The 14,894-nt window shown below is 42.1% G+C and overlaps 1 protein-coding gene across 5 annotated transcripts in view; it reads right to left on the bottom strand.

Moving 5' to 3' along the window:
* Positions 1-232: 232 nt before the first annotated feature.
* MYB (MYB proto-oncogene, transcription factor) overlaps positions 233-14,894 on the bottom strand; it is a 35,816-nt gene continuing 21,154 nt past the window's right edge. For all 5 annotated transcript variants that reach the window (XM_027820573.3, XM_007058057.4, XM_007058054.4 and 2 more), the window contains one exon: positions 233-1,632. In XM_027820573.3, coding sequence (XP_027676374.1) covers positions 1,516-1,632 — 117 coding nt within the window. In that variant the 3' untranslated portion in view covers positions 233-1,515. The remainder of the gene's footprint in view (positions 1,633-14,894) is intronic.

Raw genomic sequence — 14,894 nt, 5'->3', positions numbered from 1 at the left:
TTGACTGTGTACCAGGATGAGGCCCTTCAGGTCTGAACAAGGTCCTACTCTTAGAATGCTACTAAGAATACACTACTACTATATACTGGACTGAGGCAGAACCCAACCTGCTACTGCTTACTCACCTAATTGTCCCATTGGCCTCAAGGGAAAACGTCCCGTTGACCTGATGGTGGCAATATTATTTCTGACAATAATGTTTAATAGGAGCAAGTTTCAGAGACTAAGCGAATTTAAGTAAAAAAAGGACACACTTTATTTATCTACAAGGCAGTACATTGTCATACCAAAAATTAAGTGCAGATGAAGCTGCACCAAATGCTATTAAGGCAGCAAAGTCAGAGTCTTATTAAAAACAAACAAACAAACAAACAAAAAAAAACAGTGTTCTTGCCAGATCGGTAGAGGTTTGGTACGGCAGTATAAAGAACCATACATTTCTAAGAACCTGATTCAGTACGTGAAACCCAAGTTAGGGAACAATTAGGCTAACCATGGAACGAAACAGACAACATGAACAAGACAGCGTTCTCCCAAACATATGAAGGTGCAATGCATGCTCTTACAAACCAATGAGAAACAAAACACAACCAGACAAAAAATAAAAAAGAAATCTCCCAGGAACAGTGTTCAAAAGTATTGCTTATAAAAAAAGGGGAAGGGGGAAAGTAAATATATAAAAAAATAAAATAAAAAGGTCTGAAATGCTAGTGCAGAGTCAATTAGCTAACACCAAAGTTTGTTTTCTTTCCATATAAAGCTGTACTGCCCCTTTTACACTAGCAGCACGTCTACATGCTAAAGTCCATAGCAGCAAAACACAGTATCCATTTGGCATTTACAAAATTAAATTACTGAATAAAAATATAATTTGCTCTCATAAATCTATGTTTCATACAGTAATAATTTTTAAAGCAAGCTAATAAAAATCCCCCCAAAACAGAAACACACAATGTATAAGTGGTCTAAAACCATAACAAAATCAAATAGTACTTCAAACGGTATGGATTCTTGAGCATTCACAATCTTGATCAGTTTCCCCCTTTGTATAGACTAGCGTTTGTAGTAATGCTTTTTTATTGCAGTATTTTGTACCAATGCATTTTGTTCAGTGATTCAGAATAAAACTGTCTGAGTACCTGCTCTTTATAAAAACCCCACACGGTTTGTCACTGAAATAACAATACTGGTGTATTATATCTGCTTGATCTGAAAAAGTACAAAAACAATCACTTGATTTTTAAAAGTCTGCATTAAGATAATAATTCGTTGATTAAAATTCAATACCTAATAATTTAGGCAAGTGTCATTTATTTAAAAAAAATCCGTTTAAGTTGGGTGAAATCCAACAAGAATATGCTCCGTGACTAAATGCACTTTGTGCTGCTCCCAACTGTTGTACCACAACAAAAATATGTTCTTCTCCCATTCGCGAAAAGTTTCCATGTAGAGGAACGGTGAATTCCAGGTCAACGTGAAGTGTTTTGAAAACCGTAATGCTTGTCTGTAGACCCTTTACATGACCAGAGTCCGTGCTGAGAATGCATTCATGTATTTGCGTGCCTGCTCGGTGAGGATCATCTGATCCTCTATCTTCCCACAGGATGCTGATTCCCAGGCATTGCTCAGGTGCTAAATTTTAAAAACAAGGAGAGAAGTTAGGGTCTAGTAGAATATTATTTATTTTTTTGTATCACCTCCAGGCCCTGACTCAGATCAGACCCCAAGGTGCTAGACACTATACAAACATACTCGGAGACAGTCCCCCGCCCTGAAGAATTTAACATCTAATTAGACAAGATATACCAAGGAAATATTATTCCATTTTACAGATGGGTAACTGAGGCAGAGAAAGAGATTAAATGATTTACGATCAAACAGGCAGAGCAGGGAATGGAACTCAAATCTCCTGAGACTTAGAAGGCTATCCTTCCTCTGTACAAGAGTATCTTCAGAGAGTTCCCTTCTCTTGCCTTGCTTGTAAAGGCCTAACTGGAGATGTTCTTTGCAGGTTAACCCGAACACTGCTCTGACAGATTAAAAACTACAGGCACATGTAAATTCCTGCTGGATTTTTAGACTATAAAGATAGATTCTACCTGCCTCTGCACCCCTCAACCAGATTTGATGATCATGACGGCAGCTAACAAATAGTTCAACCTTCTTAGCCACTTTTGCCTGTGCGTAGTGATTAGCACATACCCAGTCGCAGATCCTCTTTAGCAGAAAGGAGGAGGGGGAGAACTGGCTTTCAGCAGAAATAACAGGCTAATTATAATTGAAGACATTTCAGTTCTTGGATTATTTACAGGGACTGGAGACTGTTCAGTACAGTGTTACACTGAGATAAACATATCCACTGTGAGGGCTGCGCACAGTGTGTTTGTTTACTCACTATACAGGTGAAATGTTCTTCATTGCCTGGAGCCATAAATAGTGTAGGAATTTCAGCTCCTGGAATTTACTAACACACACATTTTTCCTCTGATCTATTTTTGTTGTTCAAACTAACACTTTTGCCAGGACAATTTACCATCTAAACACACAACTGCATTATTAGGCAGTGCTAGCCATACAAATTTCTGTGTTCCAAACATCTAAACATAATTACTTGCTTCAAAATTGTTTGCTAAGAGGGGAATTGTCCTGTTGTTAACAACCAAGTTGGTGGATCTCCTGATTGCCTGAAGATCTAAAAGTGTGGCCAAATCAGCAGAAACAAACACGAATCCTCCTTTGCTTGCAACATGCAGCATCTTGTACATTTCAAGATCCACACTGTTCAATTACATGGTCATTATTTGCCCTAATTCTAGGACTCTAGCTTAAAGCATGTGCTGTTTAAGGTACTTGTTTTGGCCTACTGAACACATAATAGGCTCCTTAGTTAGTCTCTAACCTGAATTTATATAGACTATCATCTTAACTGGGAATAATGTTATTTGAGACACATTTAGGTTTGATGTGAAAAGCCATGGAACCCAGTATATAATTTGAACGATTATATACAGGTGTTATCCTAGATAACATTTAACAAATATCCCCAATAAAAACTTTGCTGTGCAGGGTGCTGTACAAACACATAGGCAGACGTACTCCTTGCCCAAAAGGGTTTACAATCCGAAAGAGAGAGAATAAATGACCAGTGGAGGGAAAGGGATACAACACATAAACAGTGGAATCCAGGTGAAGGCTGGTGCACATCATATTATATCTGGATTTTTCTTTTTTAAATTTATTTTTTGCCTTCACCGATTTATTTTTAGATTCCAAATGTTGGGTCTGATCCTACAGTCTTTTTGCATGCAAAACTCCCACTGACTTCCAGTAAAGTCCCCCCACCCAGAAGGAGTGCTAGGTCAGACATGAAATCATTAGGCTCTGCATGTATCTGTGAAGAGACATGTCGTACACGTAGTTCAACCCAACCTCATCTTGTCATACACCGTGTGGTGTGACTCCGTCTAGATTACATACCACAGCTGAAAAGCAGGTGTGACATACTTTTCACTTCACAGAGACGCACGTGACATGCCTCAAAATGCTGCAACTTCCTCGTATGTTTTAGGTAAACAGCTTCCAGGGTTCAATTTTCAAAAGCACCTAAGTCATTGAGAAGCCTAGTTATATTGACTTTCAATGGGAGTTAGACACCTAAGTGACTCAGGTGCTTGTGAAATGTTTACCCCCCACATTTCTGGATTCTCTCTCAAAAGAGTCAAATTAATCTCTGGTGTAACGCCACTGATTTTACTACAGGGTCAAATTTGGTCTCTAGTAAATAGTTGAAAGAAAACTTTCCCCTGTTTGGTCATTCCAGAAGTCTGATGTTTTAAATGACAAAAGTATGTCTCCATTTTCCTTCTGAGCTTCTGAAGTTTCAATGTGCTGGTCTACAAAAGTGGGTTCAGTCTTCCTTTAAATAGCTGAAAACATATGGCAGCAAGATTCCATCTGTCACAAGCTGACAATCTTTTAAACATGGAACTAAAATCATGCAGAGAGTGTCCCAATTTCATAAACGATTCTTGAGTGTCAGGTATTTTTACATTGGGCTCTTTGCATTAAGAGACGCATGTGTTTAAAAACCCATGTATCCTGCCATCTCCATATCTCAGCAGGCTGCTACATGTCTGTTATTCCACTTAAAAAGCATTAAATAACATTTTTACCACATTGGCCTTCATTTAAGTGAGTGTCAAGATGGAAGAATCCAATGAAACAGTACCAAACCCTACTTCTGGTGTCTGTTGTCTCCCATGCCACAATGAGGAAGCAGAGTTAGATCAGGCACACAAATATTATGAGGGGTAGAGGAGAATTCAGTGGATCCACAACATGCATCAGTTTTAAGTGACTTATGTCTATAGAGCAGAACTCATATGATGGCAGAATTTGGCTTCTAATATGTTTTCTACCTGTACTAGAAATTTAGACTTCATTAATTCTCCCTCCCTCCCTCTCCCGCCCCCCCCCCCAAGTACCCATGAACAGCCAAATTCTTTAGTCCAATTTAAGTCAGTATGAGTTTTGTTTGAATAAGGACCACGGAATTTGGACCAAAGTACCTGTGTGATTTCTATTAAAGTTTTCACTCTTGTTGTTTGGTATTCAGATAATGTTTTAAGAAAGTTAGAACAAGCCCCTAACAAAGCACAATGCCTTTGCTCTGCCAGCCTTGCAGCTCACTTTTGGAGGCATGTGTTAAAGTCATCTGAACTCAGGCAACTCTACTTCCACTCTTGGCACAGATTGTTAGGTCTCACAACCCAGGCAGAGCACATTTCCGGATGTGAATAAAAAGTCCAAGAAGCCACTTTGTAAAGAGGGAAAAGCAACTTGGAGGCTGAGAAGCACAATGAATCAGATCAGCAAAAGTGTCAGCAGGGCTCAGTTTCAAGAGAATTTCAACATGAGTGCAGAAAGCAGAGCCTAATACTCACATCAAAAGATTAAAAGAAAGGGACAGGGGTTGAGCAGAAAGCTAGAGACATAAAGGAAACAGGTCAGAACCAGACACTAAAATACACCTTTTAGAGAGCCGTCATTACCTTCCCTGTGTCAGAGCTCACTTAACAGTGCCTTACATAGGCAAAACTGTTGCCGTCAATAGGAGTTTTGCTGCACAAAGACTAAAGGATTGGGCCCATAATTAGAAGCTTTAGGGCATGATCCAAAGCCCACTGAAGCCTAATGGGCTCTGGATCAGGCCTTTAAGTCTGCATATGGGTAAGAATTCTTTCAGTCTTCAGTTACCAATATTTCTGTAGCAGTATTTTTGTTCTTTCACTGACAGTTTTTTCCCTCTTTAAATTAGAATAATGGAAAAAAAACAGAATATGTATGCTACCATGAGTTCCCATACAATTAAGAGACCTGTGGTACAATTCTAGCCATGTCATTCTCCTTGGTTCATTTTTTTGCATCAGTAATCCTACCAGGACATCCTTCTCTTGGCAGAAGAATTATCTCACTTATCCTGTAACGTGCCTTCAGCTGCCCCAGGCAGAAGTGAACTGTAAACAAACTGTTAAAGCTTTAACTGGGATATCCAATTAAAGCACTTTAAATAAAAACTTGGATCCTTTAAAGAAAGCAGAACAGTAAGGCAAGACAAGGCTGTGCAAAGGTGCTTTTCTGACAGGACTAGCCTTTCTGCGCCCAGAGTATGAATTCCTTATATTATGCTGTCTGTATATTTTTAACATGTTCTTTCAGCATTACCACACTATACCTGCTAAGAAAGGTACTCGCAACAAGCACTTCTGTAGTCACGTAATACAGAGCTACTACACTGATGGAAATACAATAAAACTCCTGGGCAAAGGCACGTGTTGGAAGATATATTTAAAACACCCTGGACCAGATTCTGATCTCAGTTAGGCCAGTGAAAATCTGCAATCGCTTCACTGAAGTTATTGATGTTCCTCTACATTTGCCCAGGTGCATCTGAGCAGCATTTGGCCCAGTTGTTCTGACATTAAAGAAACTGTCACAGACATTCTAAGGGGTGAGACTACTGAGAGTGTTTTACCCTCCTTCTCTACTTAAAGAGTATGTGGGGTACTGAGACTAATGGCAACCTATACTGATGTTTTATGGCTCAGTGACAGCATGCCGTTAGAAGCAGGGTTACAGTAGAAATGCAGAGCTCCTTACTTAACAGTAACAGCAGAATAGATGCCCTAATAAAGTATTTCCCTAACAGAACATAATACCCATCAAATATAACCTTAAGCTTCCCTATTTCATCAGTATTTGGAACCGAGGCATGTTTTTTCACTAGCTATTTATCAGTTCCATGTGAAGATTAATGCGGATGTCAAGTTACTGTAAACCAATCGTACTTCATTTGCTTAGCGACTAATCAGTTCTAATTTGCTTAAGTAGCAGCAATATAATAGCACTAAGGATATGTCTACACTGCAAGTAAACACCCGTGGCTGACCCATGTCAGCTGAATTGGGCTTGCAGGGCTATAAAATTGTGTTGTAGACATTTGGGCTCTGGGTGAAGCCTAGGCTCTGGGACCCTACGGGCTGCAGCCTGAGCCTGAACATCTACACTGCCATTTTACAGCCCCACTGCCAAAGCCCGGCATGTCCAAGTCAGCTGACCTGAGCCAGCCACGGATGTTTAACTGCGGTGTAGGCATTGGCTCTTACTGGGGCACTGAGCAATCCCCTCCCCAACTTGGCGTTCTTCCAGTTGTACAGATATGTAGCCCACTCTTGCTAAATAAAATAAAATGTCATGGCCCTTTGGCTTTTATTATTATACTGATTATATCAATGTTAGGAACAAGTATTTGGTAGTGATAGGAATCCTATTTCAGGCAACATTCACATTTGGAACCAAAGAGAGTTTTCCTGGGTAAGGATAATGGAACAAACACTGAACACCTGTCAGATTTTGTTCCCAAGTAAAGACTTCAGGATTTTCCCTTTAGATTTTTCTTCCCCCTTTAGATTACATTATTTCAATTCAAAGCTCATGATAATGCTGCAATGGCCTCTCTGCTGCCATGTGCCTGTACCCCTTCTGTGGTCTCTGAAAACTGCATGAAGGAACCACAGCTGTTAAGGCAGCAGTCACCTCTGATGCATTTGCACCTGAGTTCTGCTGCTCAGAGAGAACACTGTTGCACAGACTGATTGTCCCCTGACTTCTGACCTCTTCTGCTTTGCACGACTGAAGGAAGCAAGGGCGCCTGTGTATCAGCCACAGAACAGAGAGAGGGGGCTACCCAACTAGCAGAAAATATACTATACATCATGGCCACATTTCCCTCCACACAAAGTTCAACTCTTCTAGTGGGATTAGGGCTGTCCTGATGCCCTGCTTCACTCTGGGAACAGAGGGAAACATATGGCCTTATGACCCCAATATCCCCAGAAAGCCAGTCACCAGCGGGTTCTTCACAAAGACCGCTGCTGCAAGCTATATATGCGGTCTCATGTGTATGTGTTTCGCTTTCTAGCCTAACTTCAATGTGCTGTAAGAAACTCCACAAAATAAAAAAGGAGAAAATTGAAGATCCTGTCATATCATAACCAGGGCCCTTGGAGAAGACTAACAAGGCTCCAGAGTAGAAGTAACTGTGTTTTTAACTTGCATTAAACTCATTCTTTAAAAGAAAATTAAGATTGTGACATAAACCATTGAAAGTCAGGAAATTCAAACTGAAGGGTGTCAGTCTGTGGTTAAAAAGAGGAAAGTGATGGGAGCTAAAGGTTTAAGAATGTGCTGTTTAAACATGTAGGGCTTGTACAACATGTAGTTTCCTTGTGTTATTTCTAAACAAATCAATTTTTTTAGATGTTTTCTATTTTAAAATGGCTGCTGTGAGGTGATATGTTTTGCCAGAGTGAAGACTGCAGGAATGGGTGCGCAGTCTGTCATTTAGCCTGTTTTTCTTTCCCTGGTATTGTATATTTTGTGATCGTTCTTGTTATCTGATGGACTAGTGGATATGTTAGTGAATATATAAATGTTCTTTAAAAGCATGCATATTACACTTGAACAGCCAAATCCTAAAGTCCTTACAGAGCCAGGCTTTCCTCGGACAAAATACCACTGAAGTGAATCAGTTTGCCTGGGTAAGGACTTATCCCAAAGTCTTATCTCTTGAAGTCCTTACTCAGGCAAAATTCCATCTGCAGTGAAATGGAGTTTTGTTTGAATCATGACCGTGAAAGGACTCTGGGTGAAATTAAGCAATCACATAAAGCCCAAACACAGTACACTCTGAACGGCTTGGGGGACATCCAAAGCTTTCAGATAACTGGGTGTTCCGATAAACAAAGGTGTTTGTTTGAGCCGGGGTCTAGCTTCAGGCTGGGCAGTAAAGTTTCAGGTACAGCTACTTTAAAGTGGGTGCATAAAACTGTTCCCGGAAACTAGTTATCAGTGGTTCACAATCAAGCTGGAAGGACATATCAAGTGAGGTCCTGCAGGGATCAGTTCTGCGTCTGGCTCTCTACAATATCTTCATCAATGACTTAGATCAGAGGTGGGCAAACTATGGCCCGCGGGCCACATCCAGCCTGCGGGACCGTCCTGCCTGGCCCCTGAGCTCCCGGCCAGGGAGGCTAGTCCGGCCCCTCCCCCGCAGCCATGCCACCATGCGAGCAGCGCGGCTTGAGCACACCCACCTCCCAGGCTTTCCAATAAGCCCGTCTTGCCGCTGGCATGGTAAGGGGGAGGGAGGGGTTGGATAAGGGGCAGGAGGTCCCAGGGGGCAGACAGGGGGCGGTTGGATGGAGTAGAGGTAGCGGTCAGGAGACAGGGAGCGGGGGGGGTTGGATAGGCGGTGGGGTCTCCGGGGGGGGGGGGGGGGGGGGGGGCAGTTAGGGACAGAGGTCCTGGGAGGGGGCGGTCAGGGGACAAGGAGTAGGGGGGTTGGATGGTTCGGGGGTCCCTGGGGGCCTGTCAGGGAATGGGGGTGTGGAGAGGGATCAGGGCAGTCAGGGGACAGGGAGCAGGGGGGATTTGATAGTGGGTGGGGTCCAGGTGGGGCAGTTAGAGGTGGGGGGGCAGTCAGGGGACAAGGAGCGGGGGGGTTGGATGGGTCGGGTGTTCTGAGGGGGGCAGTCAGGGGGCGGGAAGTGGGAGGGGGCATATAGGGGGCGGGGGCCAGGCTGTTTGCGGAGGCACAGCCTTCCCTACCCAGCCGTCCATACTGTTTTGCAACCCCGATGTGGCCCTCGGGCCAAAAAGTTTGCCCACCCCTGATTTAGATAGTGGCATAGAGAGTACACTTATAAAGTCTGCAGATGATACCAAGCTGGGAGGGGTTGCAAATGCTTTGGAGGATAGGATTAAAATTCAAAATGATCTGGACATATCATTTCAGACCATTTCTCCAAATAGGATGAAATTCAGTAAGGATAAATGCCAAGTACTCCACTGAGGAAGGAACAATCAATTGCACACATACAAAATGGAAAATGACTGCCTAGGAAGGAGTACTGCGGAAAGGGATCTGGGGGTCATAGTGGATCACAAGCTAAATATAAGTCAACAGTGTAAAACTGTTGCAAAAAAAAGCAAACATCATTCTGGGATGTATTAGCAGGAATATTGTAAGCAAGACACGAGAAGTAATTCTTCTGCTTTACTCTGTGCTTATTAGACCTCATCTGGAGTATTGTGTCCAATTCTGCATGCCACATTTCAGGAAAGATGTGGACAAATTGGAGAAAGTCCAGAGGAGAGCAACAAAAATGATTAAAGGTCTAGAAAACATGACCTATGAGGAAAGATTGAAAAAACTGGGTTTGTTTAGTTTGGAGAAGAGAAGACTGAGGGGGGACATAACAGTTTTCAAGTACATAAAAGGCTGTCACAAAGAGGGAGAAAAATTGTTCTCCTTAACCTCTTCAAGATAGGACAAGAAGCAATGGGCTTAAATTGCAGCAACGGAGGTTTAGGTTGGACATTAGGAAAAACTTCCTAACTGTCTGGGTAGTTAAGCACTAGAATGAATTGCCTAGGGAATCTGTGGAATCTCCATCATTGGAGATTTTAAAGAGCAGATTAGACAAACACCTGTAAGGGATGACCTAGATAATACTTAGGCTATGTCTATACTAGAGAGCTTACAGCTGCACAGCTGTACCGATGCAGCTGCACTGCTGTAAGATCACTCGCGTAGTCGTTCTATGTCGACTGGAGAGAGCTCTCCCATCAACGTAATTAATCTACCCACAATGAGCGGCATGAGAAACTCTCCCACCGACACAGTGCTGTGCACACTAATGCTTTTGCAGGCATAATTTATGTCACTCGGGGGTGGAATATTCACATCCCTGAGCAATATAAGTTTTGCCAACATCAGTGGTAGTCTAGGCATAGCCTTAGTCCTGCCTTGAGTTCAGGGGACGGGAGTAGAAGACCTTCCCTTCCGTCCTACGATTCTATGATTACTAGTAAACCTACCTAGGGAGGAAACATTTAGAAAATGGAGCAGGGAGGGGAACAATGTAAGGGAAAGCTTACTGAATCTGGTTATGCACTGAAGAGTTTCAGCTGTTTTATACCTGTTAGAAAACATTCTGCTTTTACTACATACACAGGATCCTCCTGTAGTGGATGAAATGAAGTTGATGAGAGTAAAATTGTCCCTACAAGTTGGAGAGAGAAATACTGGCCCAAATTCATTGCTGATGTAAATCCACTGATGTCAACAGTTACACCAGGGATGAATTTGGTTCTTTTGTTCTTTATCTGCATGTCACTAATGCTAATTTAGATTTGTTATGAGAGACACAAAGTCAAACCCTGATGCTGTATTACTATAAAATGGCTGTATTTCACCTCTGGGGGGAAAACAGATAAGTCATAATAGGTAAGCATTTCAGCCTGTAGCTTCATTCTTGATTTTTATTTTATATTTGGGTTGAACATTGAATGTCTCTTTGTCAAGTATGGAGAAGAAAAGAATTTAACCTTTGGACTATTGTTCCAAGGTGTCTTGTGTCAGCTACTTGTTTTTTGTATTTTTTACTACTAGTTCTTCTTTCAGTTTCCCAGTTACTAGATATTAGGCTAAGTTATTAAGTCAGTTTTTATTCCGTCCCTACTTGGGTAAAATGCCTTTTTGGCCGAATCCTGAGAGGCACTGAAAACTCACTGAGCATCCTTAATGCCCACTGAAGGCAATAGCATTTTTGTCTGATGGAAATGTGTCAAGATTTTGTACAGAAATTAGGCTGTTACATTAATCTGTATACATAGCAAAACTCTTCACAGATACTGATATGAGGAAGGAGCAAAAATAGAATAAGGCCCTTAGTTGATAACAGTTAATGAAAAAATTTACTTTGACAAAATAGGAAATGTAACTTGATTTAATATTTCCAAAGATCAAAATATCCCATTCACCAGACAGTAATGTTTTGTAAGTCACTCGGGGAGGGATTTTCAAAAACTCCTAAGGAGCACAAGTGCTGATTTTCAATGGGATTTCTGCTCCTATGTCATTTAGGGAGACAAGGTGGGTGAGGTAATATCTTTTACTGGACCAACTTCTGCTGGTGACAGACACAAGCTTTCAAGCTACACAGAACTCTTCTTCAGGTCTGGGAAAGGTACTAAGGGCATGGCTACCCTGAAAACTTCAAAGCGCTGTCGCGGGAGCGCTCCCATGGCAGCGCTTTGAAGTGCGAGTGTGGTCGCGCGTGAGCACTGGGAGAGAGCTCTCTCTAGCTTTAAAGCGCTCTGACTTGCTGCGCTCAGGGAGGTTATTTTTCACACACCCCACCCCCAGACAGCAAGTTAGAGCGCTATAAAATGTAAGTGTAGCCAAGCCCTAAGAGCCTCACAGCTAAGTGAAAGAGCAAACAGATAGTTCAGCATAAGTAAAAAGAAAAGGAGTACTTGTGGCACCTTAGAGACTAACCAATTTATTTGAGCATAAGCTTTCGTGAGCTACCGCTCACTTCATAGGATGTAGCTGTAGCTCACGAAAGCTTATGCTCAAATAAATTGGTTAGTCTCTAAGGTGCCACAAGTACTCCTTTTCTTTTAGCGAATACAGACTAACACGGCTGTTACTCTGAAACCTTTCAGCATAAGTAGTTAGCACATATTCTAAGGGACCATTCAAGGTAGAGTGGTCCATTAACACCCCTGTAGTCATAGGATAAAAAGAGGAGTTAGTGGATTACAGAGTTTTGTAATAAGCCATAAATCCAGTGTCTCTATTCAGTCCATGACTTTTAGTGTCTAGCAAAGTTATGAATTTAAGCTCCCAGGCTGGTCTTTTGAATGTGTTGTGCAGGTTTCCTATTTCATTTAGTCATTTTGGAAAATATCACCCTAGAACAGTGGTCGGCAACCTATGGCTCGCGTGCCAAAGACGGCACGCGAGCCAATTTTTAATGGCACACTGCTGTCTGCCGACCCCGGCAGACAGCAGCGTGCCATTAAAAATCCTGCCCGGCCCGCTCTTCTCTGCCCCCTGCTCTTTCCTTGCAGGGCAGGCAAGCTTCCCCCCTCCCCCCACCTCTTCCCCCATCGTGCTGGGTTCCTGCCCCTCCTCCTCTCCCTCACTGTGGCTGATCAGCTGACTGCCCTTGCTATGAGCCGCAGTGCACTCTCTGCTCCAGGGACCCTGGGGAAGGGGGTGGAAATGGCATATCCCCTCCAGCCCCCCTGCCATGAGCCACTTAGGGCAGGGGACTGGGAGCACCCCCACGACCCCAGCCCTCTGCCCTGACCCCTGCACCCTCTTATACACCCCCAGCCCTCCGCCCTCTAGGCCAGCAGCGGGCTGTGCAGGCCAGCGGTGTAAGATCAGCATTTTAATTTAATTTTAAATGAAGCTTCTTAAGCATTTTGAAAACCTTGTTTACATACGACAATAGTTTAGTTATATAATACACAGACTTACAGAGAGAGACCTTCTAAAAAACGTTAAAATGTATTACTGGCACGCAAAACCTTAAATTAAAGTGAATAAATGAAGACTTGGCACCCCACTTCTAAAAGGTTGCCGACCCCTTCCCCTAGAATCTTAAAATTCAGTGGGGGTTTACTTTTCCATGGAAGTGTTCAGGATTTAGCTAGATACCTCTCAGTAACGCAACCTGATCTTATACATATTGACTAGAGCGTGCTGAATTTTTTTTTTTTTTTGGACAGAATGCTTTTTCACCAGAAAATGCTCTTCTGTCTAAACTGCTGATTGTCAAACTGGGGAGGGGGGTGCAATTCCAAAGGCGTGACGAGGTTATCAGAGGCGTGGTGGCTGTCTGTGCAGCAGGGAGAGAAGGCAGGAAGTTCCCAGTGGTTGGGGACAGGAAGAGAAAGCGCAGTCCTGCTGTGCCCCAGCAGCAGTCAGCTGCTCTCCCCTTTCTCAGTTCCCTGGCCACTGGGGACTCCCTGTGTGCTCTTCCTATTGCTGCCTTGTCCTGTCCTGGATACCTGGCAGGTCACAGCCCCTCATATTTTAAATCCTCTGCAGCCTGCAGGAACAAGAGGCTCTGGGCAGGAAGGGAGGGAGGGTGAGGACCCTGGTCTGCTCCAGTCTGTGCTGCCACAGGCACCTCTAGAGATGAAGACTGTTAGGGTCCTGCAACCACTCTGGATATAAGCTGCCCTCTGCCCTCAGTGAATCACTTTCTTCCCCGGACGGGCGGGAGTTGGGGAAGAGGCCTATATGTGATTCCCATGGAGAAGGGGGGTGCAGCAAAAAAAATTTGGGAACCTCTGGTTCATATTGAAACTTTACACTGGCATGTGTCGATTTTGAAGAAATTGGGTTTAGAAAAGAATATGGAAAAGAAGCATTCTGATACAGTGAAAATGTTCCATTTAATTGTTGGAATGGAACACTTTTTTTTAAACAAATTTTCACTTAGGAAATTATTTTATATTATTAAATGTATATATATTTAAAACTCAGCTTCAAAACAAACTGTTTCAATTGGCCCAAAGCAAAATTTTTTCAAAAATATGGTTCTGCTGGAAATTTCTAAATTCCTTGTTTTCATTCCAATTTGGAAAGAGAACAAATTAAAAACTGTGGAATTTCCTGCTAAATAGAAATTCTGGTTCTCACACAGTTCTACTATTGATATTAACATATTATTAACCTTTGAAATGTAGAAACATGGACAGACTTATGATCTTTTAATGTACTGCTTTATACACCATGGTTTAGCTAATTAATCAAAGGCAGATTTTGCTGCTTTGTTGAACTGTAATAAATAATCAACATTCCTATTAATGCAAATTCAAAAGTAGATTGTTTATCTGTAAAACTATTCTTAATCTGTATTTATTAAAGTAAAGGTTATTCATAAATGCTGAATCATGCTATTACTAGCTAGAGAGGGAGGGGAGGAGTATTAGTGGTATACTGTAGAACACATGCCTGAAAACTAGGAACTATGGGGTTCTAATCCCCACTCTAACAATGACGCACTCTCTGGCACTGGGCAAATCACTTAAATGTCTCTGCCTCGGTTTTCCCCACCTGTAAAAGGGGAATAATGTTGTTTAGCCATCTACCTTAAAATGAACGCTGTGAAGGAAGCTTAATTAGTCAGTATCTGTAAAGTGTTTTATTCTTGTTTTATTCAATTTCCTAACTTTTTACTGTTGTTTTCTAGGGCCTGATTCAAAGAACATAGAGATCAGTGGGAGGACTTCCCATGACCTAACTGGATCAGACCCTATGTTGTTTCTTTTGAATGTTAAAGGCTAAATATTTATATGTTAAAATTTGGCAAAACATATATATGTAAACACTTAATGAATCTAGCCTTATTCAAATTACAGTAAAACATACAAACATTTAATACAGTCAAGAGAGACCAATACCAAAAGCTGGACAAAAGACTTGTTGAGTTAAGAGGTTTTCAAGTGGTAGAGTTAAACCAAATAAA

The sequence above is a fragment of the Chelonia mydas genome, chromosome 3, assembly GCF_015237465.2.
Source record: "Chelonia mydas isolate rCheMyd1 chromosome 3, rCheMyd1.pri.v2, whole genome shotgun sequence".
Lineage (NCBI taxonomy): Eukaryota > Metazoa > Chordata > Testudines > Cheloniidae > Chelonia > Chelonia mydas.
Note: the sequence above shows the minus strand (reverse complement) of the source record. Positions and strands in the feature narration are given on the sequence as shown.